Source organism: Crocuta crocuta, unplaced genomic scaffold, assembly GCF_008692635.1.
Source record: "Crocuta crocuta isolate KB4526 unplaced genomic scaffold, BGI_CrCroc_1.0 scaffold42, whole genome shotgun sequence".
Lineage (NCBI taxonomy): Eukaryota > Metazoa > Chordata > Mammalia > Carnivora > Hyaenidae > Crocuta > Crocuta crocuta.
This window is the reverse complement of record NW_027528744.1, coordinates 519789-536393: the sequence shown is the minus strand read 5'-3', so window position 1 is coordinate 536393 and position 16605 is coordinate 519789. Positions and strand designations below refer to the sequence as shown.

General features: G+C 38.0%; 1 protein-coding gene across 1 annotated transcript in view; it reads right to left on the bottom strand.

Annotated features, from left to right (window-relative positions):
- The window catches only part of KIAA0825 (KIAA0825 ortholog), a 358820-nt gene that overhangs the window by 224740 nt on the left and 117475 nt on the right, over positions 1-16605 (bottom strand). Inside the window, exon 14 of the mRNA XM_077755312.1 lies at positions 7113-7252. Coding sequence (XP_077611438.1) covers positions 7113-7252 — 140 coding nt within the window. The remainder of the gene's footprint in view (positions 1-7112; positions 7253-16605) is intronic.

Genomic DNA, 16605 nt, shown 5'->3' with positions numbered 1-16605 from the left:
CACAAAATAATGGCTCTTCTTTTGTCTAACAAGGACCACTTAAATATCAATTGGGCAATTTATTCAATTTCTCTGAATCTAAGTTTCATCAGTTGCAAAATGGTCCTAATAATCCAAGGGTCATAAATGAAATAATATGTTAAATCACTTTGAGTTGTTGGGGAAAAAGATGCTACATAAATTCATGATAATAGTATCACTTGTAATATAATGCCCAATCATTTTGCAATGCTAACACTAGAAGCACATTAACTGCTAAAGAAGACGCATGTTCCTATAGTTATATTAGACATTTTCTAGGTGCCATGAAGAGATAGAATATACAATATTTCAGTCACTATCAAGCCAGATTAGATCTGATTCCATGTAGGAGACACATTATAGCAAAATTCATACTCCCAGTCTCCCAAGCTGTGTGTGAAGGTTCTCAAGGAGTGTTACAATATTTAGAACTTGAGAATATTTATTTGGCTCAGCTCTCATCTTCACGTGCGAGCATCTTGACAGCTGCTAGGTCAGTACCACCTTGGGCACAAGGCATCAAAGGAGAACCCTTACTTCCTAGGAAACACTTAAATGTATGCTTAGACAGAGGGAAAGTTACTGACAAGCAGAAGGAGTGACCACTGCATAGGGACCACAGGAGGAGGGATTAGAGAAGAAAAATACATCAGGTGTATTCTCCCAGGCATTCAACATAAAAGAAGGAAAGAATACAATACAAATTAAGTACCTACTAAGTGCCAAACAATGGTACTTCATATTTATTTACTTTCTTAAACTTCAAAATGAGCACATAAAGCCAATATAGAATATTTACTATAGGAAAAAAATTTTTATAGAAAAAATAAACAAAATTGACAAACTTCTAGCCAGGCTTCTCAAAAAGAAAAGAGAGAGCACTCAAATAGACAAAATCATGAATGAAAATGGACTTATTATAACCAATCCCTCAGAAGTGCAAGCAATTATCAGGGAATACTATGAAAAATTGTATGCCAACAAACTGGACAACTTAGAAGAAATGGACAAATTCCTAAACACACACTCACTACCAAAATTCACACGGGAAGAGAGAAAATCTGAACAGACCCATAACTAGTGAACAAATTGAATCAGTTATCAAAAATCTCCCAACAAAGAAGAGCCCTGGGCAAGATGTCTTCCCTGGGGAATTCTACCAGACATTTAAATCAGAGTTAATACCCATTCTTCTTAAGCTATTCCAAAAAATAGAAATGGAAGGAAAACTTTTGGACTCATTCTACGAAGCCAGCATCACTTTGATTCCTAAGCCAGACAGAGACCCAGCAAAAAAAAGGGAACTACAGGCCAATATCCTTGATGAATACGGAGATGCAAAAATTCTCAACAAGATACTTGCAAATCAAATTCAACATCACATAAAAAGAATTATCCACCATGATCAAATGGGATTCATTCCTGGGTTACAGAAATGGCTCAGTAATCGCAAATCAATCAATGTGATACATGACATTAACAAAAGAAAAGAAAAAAAACCATATGATCCTTTCGATAGAAGCAGAAAAAAGTATTTGACAAAATACAGCATCCCTTCTTAATAAAGACCCTCAAGAAAGTAGGGATAGAAGGAACTTACTTAACATCATAAAAGCCATTTATGAGAAGCCCTCAGCTAATATCATCCTCAATGGGGAAAAACTGAGAGCTTTCCCCCTGAAATCAGGAACATGACAGAGAAGTCCACTCTCACCACTGTGGTTTAACATAGTGCTGGAAGTCCTAGCATCAGCCATCAGACAACAAAAGGAAATCAAAGGCATCAGAATTGGCAAAGAAGTCAAACTTTCACTTTTCGCAGACGACATGATACTCTACATAGAAAACCCGTCAGACTCCACCAGAAGCTTACTAAAAGTGATCCATGAATTCAGCAAAGTTGCAGGATACAAAATCAAAGTACAGAAATCGGTTGCATTTTTATACACCAATAACAACAGAAAGAGAAATCAAGAAACTGATTCCATTCACAACTGCACCAAAAAAACAAACAAACCATAAAATACCTAGGAATAAACCTAACCAAAGATGTAGGAGATCTTTATGATGAAAACTATAGAAAACTTATGAAGCAAATTGAAGAAGACACAAAGAAATGGAAAAACATTCCATGCTCATGGATCGGAAGAATAAATATTGTTAAAATGTCATTACTACCTAAAGCAATCTACACATTCAATGCAATCCCAATCAAAATTCCACCAGAATTCTTCTCAAAACTAGAAGAACCTATCCTAAAATTTGTATGAAACCACAAAAGACCCCGAATAGCCAAAGTAATATTGAAGAAGAAAACCAGAATGGGAGCCATCACCATCACAGACTTTAGCCTCTACTACAAAGCTGTCATCATCAAGACAGTATGGTATTGACACAACAGACACATAGACCAATAGAATAGAATAGAGAACTCAGAACTGGACCCACAAATGTATGGCCAACTAATCTTTGACAAAGTGGGAAAGAGTATCCAATGGAAAAAAGACAGCCTTTTTAACAGATGGTGCTATGAGAACTGGACAGCAACATGTAGAAGAATGAAACTAGATCATTTTCTCACACCATACACAAAAATAAACTCAAAATGGATAAACCACCTGAATGTGAGACAGAAAGCCATCAAAACCCTAGAGAAGAAAGCAGGAAACAACCTCCTTGACCTCCACCACAGCAATTTCTTACTTGACACATCCCCAAAAGCAAGGGAATCAATAGCAAAAGTGAACTATTGAGAGTTAACCAAAATAAAAAGCTTCTGCAGGGCAAAGGAAGCAATCAATAAAACTAACAGGCAACTGACAGAATGAGAAAAAATAGTTGCAAATGACATATCAGATAAAGGGCTAGTATCCAAAATCTATAAGGAACTCACCAAACCCCACACCTGAAAAACAAATAATCCAGTGAAGAAATGGGCAGAAGACATGAACAGACACTTCTCCAAAGAGACATCCACATGGCCAACAGACACATTAAATGATGCTCAGCGTCACTCACTATCAAGGAAATACAAATCAAAACCACATTGAGCTACCACTTCATGCCGGTCAGAGTGGCTTAAATGAACAAATCAGGAGACTAGAGATGCTGGCAAGGATATGGAGAAACGGGCACCCTCATACACTGTTGGTGGGAATGTATACTGGTGCAGCCCCTCTGGAAAACAGTGTGGAGGTTCCTCAAAAAATTAACAGTAGAACTCCCCTAGGACCCAGCAATAGCACTGCTAGGAATTTACCCAAAGGATACAGGAGTGAGGATGCATAGGGGCACATGGACCCCAATGTTCATAGCAGCACTCTCAACAATAGCCAGAACATGGAAAGAGCTTAGGTGTCCATCAATGGACGAATGGATCAAGAAGATGTGGTTTATCTATACGATGGAATACTATATGGCAATGAAAAAGAATGAAATCTGGCCATTGTAGCAACATGGATGGAACTTGAGGGTGATCTGCTGAGTGAAATAAGTCAGGCAGAGAAGGACAGATACCATATGTTTGCACATATAGGTGGATTAGGAGGAACTTAATGGAGGACAATGGGGGAGAAGAAGGGGAAAAATAGTCGGGGAGAGGAAGGGAGGCAAACCATGAGAGACTCTTGAATGCTGAGAACAAACTGAGGGCTGATAGGGCTAAGGGAGAGGGGAAAGGGGGTGATGGGCATGGAGGAGGGCATTTGTTGGGATGAGCACTGGGTGTTATATGGAAACCAACTTGACAATAAACTATTTAGGGAAAAAAAAAAAAAAGGACTCAAGGCTTAACTTACTGAGCTACCCAGGCGCCTCTATGATCTGCTGACTTAAAAATAAATAAATAAATAGAAATTCCAATAAATCATTTTTGTAGAGCAAAACCCAAAGCTACAGACATAAAAGAAATAAACATCATGTGTTTTAACCTTTGTAGCATATGACTATCTATCAAAAAATCTGTACCTAACAGAATTTAATAACTGCTTATTAGACAAAGAACTTTGTTTTAAAATATGTATAATGAAAATATGTACTCAAAATCTCTTTATTCATCTTCCTGAGCCATTTAACATGAGTTAAGTTTTATCAATTAAACCAAAAAGACCCTATGTATAAAGGAAAACTCTCCCATAAAAAGCTGACAGTTATGTTGCTTGAAACCTCTAATTCAGCATACCTTATTTCAAAATTTTGCTTTTCTAAAAATGATCAAATTTCTAAATTACCAAGTGAGTTCTGAAATACACTGAGACTTCTAATTAAATGAAAAGTTCTGCATCAAATATTACAAATTTATTTTTATGTACATGATAATTTCCATGTTAGTCTAGTTAATAAGATTCCCTGAGTACATTGTTTCTAACTTAAAGTGACAAGACTTCCATGGGAGCTTAATAAGTAAGTCAATCAATTGATTAGTAAATTCTGTCACTTCATTCTTATAGTATTTTTCAGTAGCTAATAAAATTCAATACAAGACAATACCAGAACAGCTATATAACCCTCATAAAACACCTAACAGCCTTCGAAAAACTGACATTTGAGCAGGTTGGGCAAATACCCTTCCATGTTCCATAAGAACCACAAATGAAGAGAACACAATATTTAGGAACCTTTGTTAACTAAAAGTCTCTGAAAAACAGTACTATATGTACGAGAAGATCGATGCGATATGTTTGGTTCAGTAAATGTGGGATTCATTTGGAAGAAAACATGGTTAAATATTCATAATTATGACTGCTATACTTAGTGGCCATATAGTTATAGTCAAAAAGTTTGATCACAATTGATTTTCCAGGCTGCTCTACATAACTCTATCAATAGGAGATGATTTGTCTTCTGGGACCATGCCTGTGAGTTTCTATGATTGTATTAGAGTAATTCTGCAGCCATGGCAGATAGTATTCATGTCAGCCACTTTGCCTGAAATCCCAAATTATCAAGTTTAAGGGAAGCTCTGTATTTTATATTCTAACTGATCATTGATTGTCCAATCAGTAGACTTTTTGTATAAACCATTGTGCTAACTTGCAAAGGAATTTAAAAGCTTGTGATCAGCCTAATTGCTTAACTGAAAAGACATATGCATTAGAATGTCTCGGTTGATTCAGCCTGAGAGTGGGCAGATTAAAGTTCTTCCAGAGCCCCCTATCCCACTCCAGGATTTAATTTGTGTGAGTATTTACACGGGAAGGGAAGGGGACACAAAGCTCCAGCTGGGTTCAGAATCCAGGCTTACCCACCATTTATCAGCTGTGCGTGTCTCTAGGCAAGTTAACATTATCTTAAACTCCAAAGTCATTACTTTTAACATAAGGGAAACAATAGTATATACTTTGTTAGGTTGTAAGAATCAAAAGTGAAGTGCTTAGTGCAGCACCTGACACCTAATAAGCATAAAATAAAAGTTGGCTACTGAAGGAAGTATTTCCCTGGTACCAGTTTTCTCTTCAGGAGAGTGGCCTTACAGCCTTCAGTTTTGTTAACTGAATTTATAACAAAAGCAATTTTGTTATTGCTTTCAGACCAACTTTGTGAGATTTGAGGCCCAAACAGTACGCTTTGGGGGCTAAGGGAATAAAGTGAGATTCAGGGATTCAGGGTTTGGGAGAGGAGTAATCTCTAAATTTCTGCTTAGAACACAGCAAGACAAGGAGTTGGAGTGACCTTTGGCACCACAAGATTTTATGAGGCTCAGAGCACCTGCACAGAAGCAGTAGTCTCACAAGGGGATCAGCAGCAAAGCGCTTCCCCTAAGTAAGTGGCTTTTGGGGAACTGGTTGTGCGTATATCTGAGGAATGAAAAATTCCCAGAAATGACTGGTGCCATCTGGACAGGGGAATACTATGAGCCTCATTTGTATACCAACAGGATGATAGGGCCTGGTGACATTTGATTTATTTATACACAAACATAACAACAACATAAGGCAGCATATACTAAGGGCAAATAAATAGCCAAGGTAACAAACACTGTGAAGTTCAGGGGAGGAAGAGATCAGTGTCAACTAAAACATTCAAAGATCTGGAACATCAACTGGCCCTTGGACACTACTGGTGGAGGCTGAGTTGTCTATGGAGGGTCTTTCAAGTAGAGAAATATGGGTGAGCCAAGGTACGGAGGGAGCATGTGCATGTGACTTGTGACTTTGAGTCCAATGGATGAAATAAGTGTGCATGTGTGTGCATACATCATGCTTGCACACAAGTGAATAGTTGGGGGATAAAGGTTAGAAAACTATTTTGGGGTCACATCTGAATGGCAGATGGATGGGAATTAGGTCCTTCAGGTGATGAAGAGCTAGAAAAAAAAAAAAAGAATATGATGCATGAAACCTACAGTGAAGCTAGTGATTGATAAAGTTAACCTGGCTTCATGTGGGGTATAGAATAGAAAAAGAAATGCACAGAGGTATGTGAAAATGGCTAGAACACGCTTCATAGATATAGCAGGAGAGCAGTGGAATATAATTAGATTGGCATAATTTCACTTACCATTTTCTAAAATAGCACTTACAGGGGAAAAAAAGGAACTCTAATTAAGAGAAGTATGGTCTTCTATTACTCTTCAATTTCCATTCATACTTTTCTTACAATGACTTCTCCATGCCCCAATGGATATGGCTGTAAGCCACAGCTTGCTTGTTTATGAATTACATAAGCCCTCTTCATGATTCACTGAAATTTCTAGTGTCGTTCTAATGTAATTTCTCTCTCTCTCTCTCTCTCTCTCTCTCTCTCTCTCAGATCTGGTTGAGACTTCTATTTTGGACATTCAACTATATTTGTATAATATTCTTAGGCATTTCAAACCCCAGATGTTAATATATTTCTATATAATGATAGTTATGATAGACTAGAACCACATAAAAAGATTATTTTCCCTCATTCCAAGGTACTGAAAAAGAATCTTTTCAATAGGTTTATAAAGTGATTCAATATCTTGTTTGCAGCTAACCCCACTGACTGTTGATGCAAGGCAGTTGGTTTAAATCCCTCTGCCAATGTTCAAGTCGGAAAAAAAAATTCATTCAACTTGAGCAATGACTGGGCTTTTTGAGGACATTCTCATAACTACAAATACTCACTTGAGCTCTTCAGCAAGATTCTCAGTAAAAGACCATCTTGATGCAGTAGGGTTTCCAGAAGCAGGTTCCAATTACAACCTGGCTGGGATAAGAGCAGTTTCAATTGACCCTCGGCTGTCAGTCGTCCAGATGACGGAGCCCTTTCAAAATGTAAGATAAAGATAGAGTAATGAAGTTAATTTATCTATGAAATTAATAGCCTTAAAGTACAGATGTAATGCTAACTCCTTTAAATGTCAATTCCTCCTAGATTACTCTGAAAATGCTTTCATGCTTGCTTACTTTAGGGTTGCTCTGGGAAGGAATTACATTTAATCTCAAGTAGCTAAAAGCAAATTAACATTTGGTAGCCTGCCAAATTTAAAACTGATACAAAATAACCATGCCTATATTTCACAAGACTATGTCTGTTTTTGTTTCATAGAGCAAATTGAAACTATTTACACATTTATTTTAATTTATTTATTTGTTCATTCACCAAATAATGAGTGCCTACTATGTGCTATTAACTCCTTTCATTATTCACGGAAAGAAAGCTACAGTGGATTCTGACTACTTGCAATTGGCCATGTACTGTGATTGCTGATAAAACTAAAGGAATTCAAAGCTTCTGTCAAGGGTCAACTGTAATCTAATTATTTAATACCTAAAGCCTTAAATCAACATGCAATTATCAGAGCCACTATAACAATCACACTGCTACCTACTTGGGTAATCATCTCATCAAAGAGAAATAAATCCAAGGCAAATAAGCTTCTACTTGGGAAGTAATTATCAGTGTTGAATAGAAAAATCAAAATTAGGTCTCCACATTACTACATTAATTTACCAATGAATTGGCACAAGATAAGGAAGTAAAAGTAGAAACTGAAAACTGATAACATTATTTTCACTTTTTCCTTTTAAGATCTCAAAGTTTAGATTGGCTGAAGATCACAACATCTGAAATCAACTTACAACCACAACAACAGAAAAGGCAGGAAATGATCGAACTCAATCTGGTTGCGACCATAAGGGTTGTAGGAATAGGGTGGCACTGGGAAGGAACGATGTGACTGAAATGGAAAGGTGTGAATGAGAGCACCATATGCTTGGAAGCAGAAAGCAACAGAACAAAGGGTATTGCTGAGAGAGATGATTTGTCGCATAATTTCCAGATGACATTTACAGAGTGGTGAACCATTCAGTTAGGAGTGTAGTCTAGCCAGTGGTTTTCAAAGGTTGGGCCCTGGACCAGCAGCATCAGCATCACTTGAGAACTTATTTAAAATGCAAATTCCCAGGCCTCATCTTATCAGAAATTCTGAGGTGGGTTGCAGAAATCTGTGTTTTAGTGGAATATGATGGCCACTCTGGTGTGAGAACGAATGTGGTAGGCAGTACTTTCTGGAGCATGGACAGTAGGGACAGGCCTAATTGATATCATTTCTCCTCTGTCTGTGCCTCTGTGCCCTTACAGGTCCATCTTGGCTGCAACCCATGCAATGAAATCCCCACAACCCTTTTCTTCTTCTTCTTTTTTAAATATTTTATTTATTTCTGAGAGAGAAGAGACACACAACCTGAACAGGGGAGGGTCAGAGAGAGAGGGAGGCACAGAATCTGAAGCAGGCTCCAGGCTCTGAGCTGGCTGTCAGCCTGTCAGCACAGAGCTGACGCGGGGCTCGAACCCACGAATTGTGAGATCATGACCTGAGCCAAAGTCAGACGCTTAACCGACTGAGCCACCCAGGCGCCCCTCCACAACCCTTTTCTTACCTTAACCCCACCCATCCTTCAATTTGCAATAAATATATCACTTTCTCTGTGTTGGGTTCACTAAAAATTTCTCTGCATAGGAGTCTCTATCACTCTGAATTAAAGCACTTATGGCAATTATACACATTTTTAGCACTTTATTATTTCATCAAATAAAGCTTTATTTGTCCACTCAGAGTCAGGCCTTGTCAGGATGCTCGTTTTATAACCCTAAACCTCCCACCAGTAAACTAAGCACATTTAAGGGCTCTGTAAATGTTAACTGATTGACTCATATGCTCACAGATGGGTAGGCAAACTCTTTTTAAAAAAGAGGACACTTCGTCAAAAGGCTGATTTAAGCAAAGTGAAAGGATCTGAAGATATAACATGAATTTTTTTTAATATTTTTATTTATTTCTAGGAGAGAGAGAGAGACAGTGTGAGCAGGGGAGGGTCAGAGAGAGAGGGAGTCACAGACTGAAACAGGCTGCAGGCTCCGAGCTGGCAGTCAGCACAGAGCCCGACGCGGGGCTCGAACCCACGAACCGCGAGATCGTGACCTAAGCGAAAGTCGGACGCTTAACCGACTAAGCCACCCAGGCGCCCCATAACATGAAATTTTAAAGCGCCTCCCCTTGGTTTGGCTTGGCTTGGCGTCTCACATTACGATGCAAAAATCCTTCAGAGTCAGATGAACTTTGGACCCACTCAAACTTCCCACATAAGATTCTCTGATAACCTAAGTTAAAACAGAGAAATCCCTTGGGTAATTGATGGTCACTGAGCTAGGAAAACTCCTGCCCTAGGTGGGTGCTGAAGAGAAAAGCAGGGAGTTAAACCTAACTCTCAGGCCAGAGGAATCAGTTGAGGAGTTCTGAATTACTTTGGGTACTCTCAGTCTGGTCTGGCTCTCGCAGAAGTTTCAAACAGTACCAAAGGCTTACTACATTAGGTGAGTCTTTGGAATAAAACATTGAAGCAGATCTTCACAATGGCTGTCCTGTTCCCATCCTAACACCCAAGTGCTGATTTCTAGATACTTGGTTGGACTTCAATAGATGGAAAGCAGCTATATGGTAACAAGCTATATATGGTAGTAAGCTATATATTAAAAGTGACTTAATTTTTAAAGATGTCTGTATATTTTGCATGGGTTGAATGCTGATTTAAGGATACTTTTAATAAACAGAAAGATCCAGTTTGACGGAGTGCAGAAAAGGAGAGGGTTGTTGAGAGGCAATCTGAAGAAGGAGACAGGAGACAGATCATGGAGGGCCTCATTAGGCAAAGTGGGGATCTGGAACCAGTTGAAGAATTTAAGGTAAATGAGTTTCCTGATCTGGCTACAGTATGGAGAATGGATTGAAGGGGGTTAGTATATTTGCTCAGCCCTTTAGATGTGTAGTAAAACAAAAATAATTTGAAGGTCATTTCATACCACTGCATTTGAATACCTGATTATAAATAAAACCCCTCATTTACCAGATGGGAAACTGTGTGTTGAAATGTACTCAATTCTTGGATCTTTCAACTTATCACAGATTTTGAAATGTACAGTAGAATGACTCACTATGAGGAAAAATAAAATATTACAAACATTCCTCAATCACTAAGCTCTGAGTAATAAATGCATTGAGGAGTCTGTGTTGGGCATATGGAGAAGCATATGTTCCCTCATCCTTTGAGCTGGTAGAGCTGTGAATGTGAGATTAGCCTCACAAAAAAATGACAGAAAGGGAAATTTTATACATATATATATATTTTATATATATGTTTCAAATATGTACATGTTGAATTCTACTATAATACAAAGAAGAGAACCAAAATTTATAAATCTACTTGAACTTATAAAACTTGTATTGGGGGACAGGATGAATTTATGGCTGGATTTTATTAGGCTTATACTCTAATAAGTGCTATATTTCTGGGGCATGAATTAGCCTAAAGAATTTTTCAAATCCTAGTAGTAAGAATTGATATAATAATAGGGTTCAATCATTACTGGTTATGAAACTAACAAATTATTTTTCTAGAAAACGTCATGCAAAATTTGGGTGTGTTTACTTTATGGAAACTCATCAGGTAATTCACTTGTAATTATTGCAATTTTTTAGTATGAACTCATACTGCAGTAGAAAGTTAAAAAAAAAAATCTTAGCTATATCAGTATATATGGGCCTGACTTCCAACCATGGTTGTGCATGAGGCTGAGAGCAAGAGAAGGCTCTGTAGTAGGTTCAGACTGCCACGACCATGGGACTCACTGATTCTACTCTATATGTTTCATGCAGATGCTGTCAGACTCAGGAAACATTGGAATGGGCTCTAAAATGCACATCTTGGGAATAACAATAACAAAAGCAGTAATAACATTGCTGTTGGGGCCCTGTCCTTCAGGATTTGATACTTACTTTGAACCAATAGTCATTATATGGTACTATGTTCCTAATAGATAAACTACATGAGTCTGACAGTCGAGAGTAAAAGTAGAAGGGGCCCTTCTCACTGGTGCTCCTGATGATCCACTTGGGGAATCTATATTTTCCATTCCCATAACTCCCCATAGGCCCTGTAGCAGTAGAGGTCCTGGTTTCCATGGTGGGGTGGTTTGGAGTACATACACCTCTACCATCAAGAATCCCAATAAACTTAATGACCTGCCATCAGGTCATTTGTAGTTTTCCATGCCAGCAGTCTGGTAGGCAAAGAAAGGAGTTATTATACTGGTGAGGCTAATGAACCCTAATTATTGAGAAGATGGAATTGCTACTGCTTAAGGGGAGCAGGGAGGAGTATTTCTGTGACTCAAGGGATTCACCAGGGCAATTCTTAATGCCTTCATGAATGTTAATAACCATAAACAGGCTAGAGAAATAACAATGTTCTAGGAAGGGAATGGTAGCCAGGGGTTCAACTTCTCAAGGATGGATGTCTCAGTGACTCCACTGGGCAAGGAATATAGCTCAGAAGATGTGATTGTCGAGGGTGAGGTGAAGTTGGAATAAGTCATTGAAGGATGTAATGATGATTATCACTTGCAGACTCGGGAATAATTTCAGTAGGAGATATTCTAGCTTGTCCAACTAACACTACTGCAATAATATTTTTTAAGATGCTTTAGCCAGGCATCACCTTGAAGAATCAATGATAACAATCAGAGAACTTAACCTGGGCAATGAGTGGACTTCAGTAATGTAAGGGGTACACCAAAGCAGATGTTGTTAATGTCCCCACACCCTCTTGCCCTTACCACTCACTTGATCTGGCCTGAATTTCTCTGCCTTCCAGCAAGACCAGTTGGAAGTGCCAGTGAATTAGCAGCCCCAGAGCAGCCTTCAACCAATGACAGATGGAAGTTGCTGTATAAATACCTCAGTATCCTTTCTTGTTCCCTTGGTGAGATAATGCTGAGATATATGCTTTCCAAAATGGCTCCAAGAATTTCCCCAGAGGGTTTAAGTTCTGGTTATTCCTTCTGTAGTTAGCTTGATTACATGAATCTTTATTAGCTGTCTTTCTTCCTTTGTCCCACTTACCCACTGCCCTTCCAGTGATTCCTCCACTTAGAAAATAAACTACTTTCACTTGAATCTTTGGGTCTGCTTCTTGGGGCACTCTAAAATAAGACATGCGTAGAGACACTTTGTATTCATGTCACTTAATCTTTGTTTCAGGAATACTGTGAAACTACTCAAAGGTCATTTAACTCATAAATATAGTTACTGGACTTTGACTCCAGGGCTTTCTGACCCATGTTCATTCCTCTACTCCAATGTTGCTCTCCATTCGACCTGGTTGATATTTGGTGGGCAAGTTGTATTTTCTAGCATTGAGTATGTTTGGCTCTATTCAACCTCCTGATTGAGGACACCATCTTTTTGACCCAAAATCAAGCTTATGGGTACAAGGCTTATTTTCAGATTGGAGCCATGTTATTCAAGGTATCTAAGAACTGATTTCAACCAGATGGTTCCTGTCATGGATTACTAGACCAAATTTATACCAGAGACCATAAGTTACATGATTCAGAGAACAAAGGCAAGGGCACAACTAAAGAGAAATGGAGAGTAAAAGCCTTCAAGTGAGAAAACAAAAGCAGAGGAGAAGCCCTGTTTTATTGTACTATTTCCAAAACCGATCCTTCACTATCTTCCTAGGTAAATAAGTAAATACAAATATTTAAAGCAATTTTGTCTTCTTTCTCTAGGAAAATGACTTTAGTACCAGAGGAATATAGTTCAGGGGGAAAAAAACCTAAGCCAACTCTCCATGATCTTTATAATTAAAGGTGATTCAATAAACAGAAGTCAGACAAGGTTCACATTACATACAGGATTTGCCTCACTTTTTAATAACTCTGTTCACTAAGATAGATTGACACTCTTAGAGGATCTCAGTTTTTTTGAGTTGGTTGTATCTACACTATCAGTGTACAACTTAGAGTGTAGGTTCAAACTATGGGGAGCTGTGTTAGTGCTGATTTTAGCAAAATTAAAGTTTTTAGTTGGGAAGACCCCATTTCCCCCAAATCACCCAAAGATATTAGTACCCCAAACTCATAGCCCCAGCTCCACACTTTAATGTTATTTAAGTTAGTGTATGCTACTTCTTAAAACATATAAAATCTAATTTTCATTTTTATACATGTCAACCATCACTTTTGGACTCCCTTTGAAGTGCTAATCTAGCAACGGAGTCACTGAGACACTGGACACTACTGCTGAGTCACTGAGACACTGGATACTACTCAATCATTCAGCCATCCATTTTGAGGAGCAGAAGTTAGTTAACTATCATTGGTCCCTGTCTACTAGATAATAAATACCTGTTTCAAGGAGTTCAAGAAAGGTCTCCCTTGGCAGCACGTTTCAGATAAGTGAGACTCAGTGAGAGAGTGGTTCAATATTCTATCCACTTTATCACACTTATGAAGAGTCCTTTGAATATGTTTGGGTAACTGATAAAATCTGCCACTTTCTGAAACATATAGTTCTTTACTAACACAGCAGTACTGAACGACTGCTTAGTAAGTACTTACGTGATGAGGCATGTTAGCTCATTTAATTAATCTTCATGACTCTGGTAGGAGAGTATCTCAGAAGTCAAGGAAAGAAGATGTTTCAAGATGGAAGAAGTCAACAATGGTTTTGCAAGCTGTTTGCAAGTAGATTGGCAAAAGTGTATTGTATATATGTTTTAACTTTTCCTCCAAAATATAAATATTTCATATGCAAGGAAGCTGAAGCTCATATAAGTTAACTAATTTTTCAAGATCACAAAACTATACAAGTCTATAACTCTTGTCTGTCTAATGTGGAAACCCATAGTTTTCTATTATCTCATTGCTGGCTCCAGTACTATATTCTTATTTATATAATACCTTTAAACCATAATAGAAAAGGGAAGATATGAATAAATATCTAGATATATCAAGTTCCTAGTTCATCAGATATTTTAGCTTCTTTTAATAACTGGTCCACAGATATGTGACTTTCTAAAAAATCTCTTCAATGATCCAAGTGCTTGTCCACTCACACTCTGGAACAACCACTTAAGGGCTTTGGTGTTAAAAGGCTCTCATTTCTCCTCCCCTGACCGTTGGCTCCATGTCAAAGCTTGGCACCTCATCAGAGTACAAGATCTCTAAGCTCTTTCCCTCAGTCCTGTGGAGCAGTCTGTCAGAAGCAGCCGGGAAACTGAAAACTCTTTTTTGTCCTCCTCCCCAGATATTTTATCCTAAAGATATTAGAAGTCACCTCCTCAATGAGACCATACTTCCTATGTCTGAGTTTTACCATTCAGACCAAATGTTTGAAAAGAGATACATGTACCATTTAACTTGGCAATATCTGAAATAATACTATAATAATTCATGTGTTCTTTCATTCACTCATACATTCAACTACTATTTGCTGGCTGATTTCTATGTGCTAGGCCGTGTATACACAACAGTAAGTAAAAACAGTCACTGTTGTTACAGAATGTAGTGAAGAATATATATATAGTTTAAATGACCATATAAATAAAGATAAAATTACAACTATAAAAACTCCATGAAGGAAAAGCAAAAGATGCCTTTAGAAGATGCAGTGAGAAGTGAACCAATTTTTGTGGTTGATAAAATGCTTCTATAGAGAGGTCACACTGCAGCTGAGATATGAAAATCAGTTGGCATTAACTAGGTGAAAGAGAATGAAGACATCTCAGTGAAGGGGAAAAGCATGTGCCAAAATCCTGTGGCAGAAAGGAGTATGGCATGGCAAAGAAATGTAAAAAGGCTAATGTGTGCAGAGCAGAATCAGAGGATAGTGTCGTATCAGAGGAGGTTGCAGAGGTGGGTAAGCCATACCTATGTAGGTCTTATAGGATGCCAAATGTTTTTGTTTCTACCTGAGTACACAGGAGAACTCATGGAAAGTTTTTAAGCCATGAATGTGAAATGGTCAAAATTTAGTTTAGAAAATAGATTTGGGTTTAAGAAATCTAGGGCTGCAGTTCAGAAAACATTGGAAATGGGAGTCAACATACATATGGGAAGAAAACTAAGAGGTCACTGCAGTACTGATGTGAAAGATGATAGTTAGCACTAGGGCAAAGGTGGGCAATGGACATTAAATAGCAGAGCTTAAAATTAACAAGACTCAGCAATGGATTGGATATGGTAGGAGAGAAAGAGGGGAATATTCAGGTTGCCTCCTATGTCTCTGGCTTGTACAACTGCAGAGAGGTACCATTATCCAAACAGGGAATAAAAGTACAGTATCAGTTTGGAGAAGGATGTCTTACGTCCAATTTCGGTCATTTTGAATTTGAGGTGTCTTTGTGATCACCAGGTGTAACCCTCAGGAAGGCACCCATGGATATAGTTGGCACCCATGGATATACAGGTCTGTAGTTCCAGGAAAGGTAAAAATTAGAAACTCTAATTTGAGGGCACACAGGGAGTACAGGAAGCCATAGGCATGTTTCACTTCACCTGGAAAAGTTCTGTAATAGAACACTAAAGACATTCAATATTTAATGGCCAGGTCTAGGGAGATGAACTGGCAAAGGAGACAGAGACAAAGCAACAGAAAAGGAAAAAGAAGATTCGGAGAATATATCAGGAAGAAATTGGGTATGTGTCCCAAGATGGGAGAAGTGGCTAATTGTATTGTATGCTGTTGTCAAGTAGGTCACTAAGACCATACTGCTCACCAATATGTAGCTAACTGAGGAAAGGAACTTCATCTCCAACTTCACTGCCTACCTCTTTCCTCACCATTAACACCTAGCACAGTGCCTTGCTTGGAGAAAAAAAAAAATTTAAAGCATTTACTGAGAAAATGAATGAACACCTCTTGGTGAACTGGATAAAAGGAAAGATCCACACAGCATGTAATATAATGAAGTCAAAAGTTGCTTAATATATTTAGGGAAGGAAAATGTATATAAAATCTAAAACAGGATTACCCTGAGTAAAAGAATAATAGAAAAGCAGAGTAGAAAGAACTATATACAGCTCAGAATGGACTGGCCACAAATCCAAACATCATGTTGTCATCATAAAAGAAAATGAGCAGTGTAAAATGAATGGGCTGTTTACTCAAACTGATTATGCTACTTGGTTTCAGTGTGCAGTTATGACCTACTTAGGTAAGGAAGACTTGAAAAATATTAGGAAATATTTAAAGAACCACAAGATGATGAAAGTTTGGAAAATAATAAAGAGCATTATAACAGTATAATTGACTAAGATAGTATTCTTCCTTGA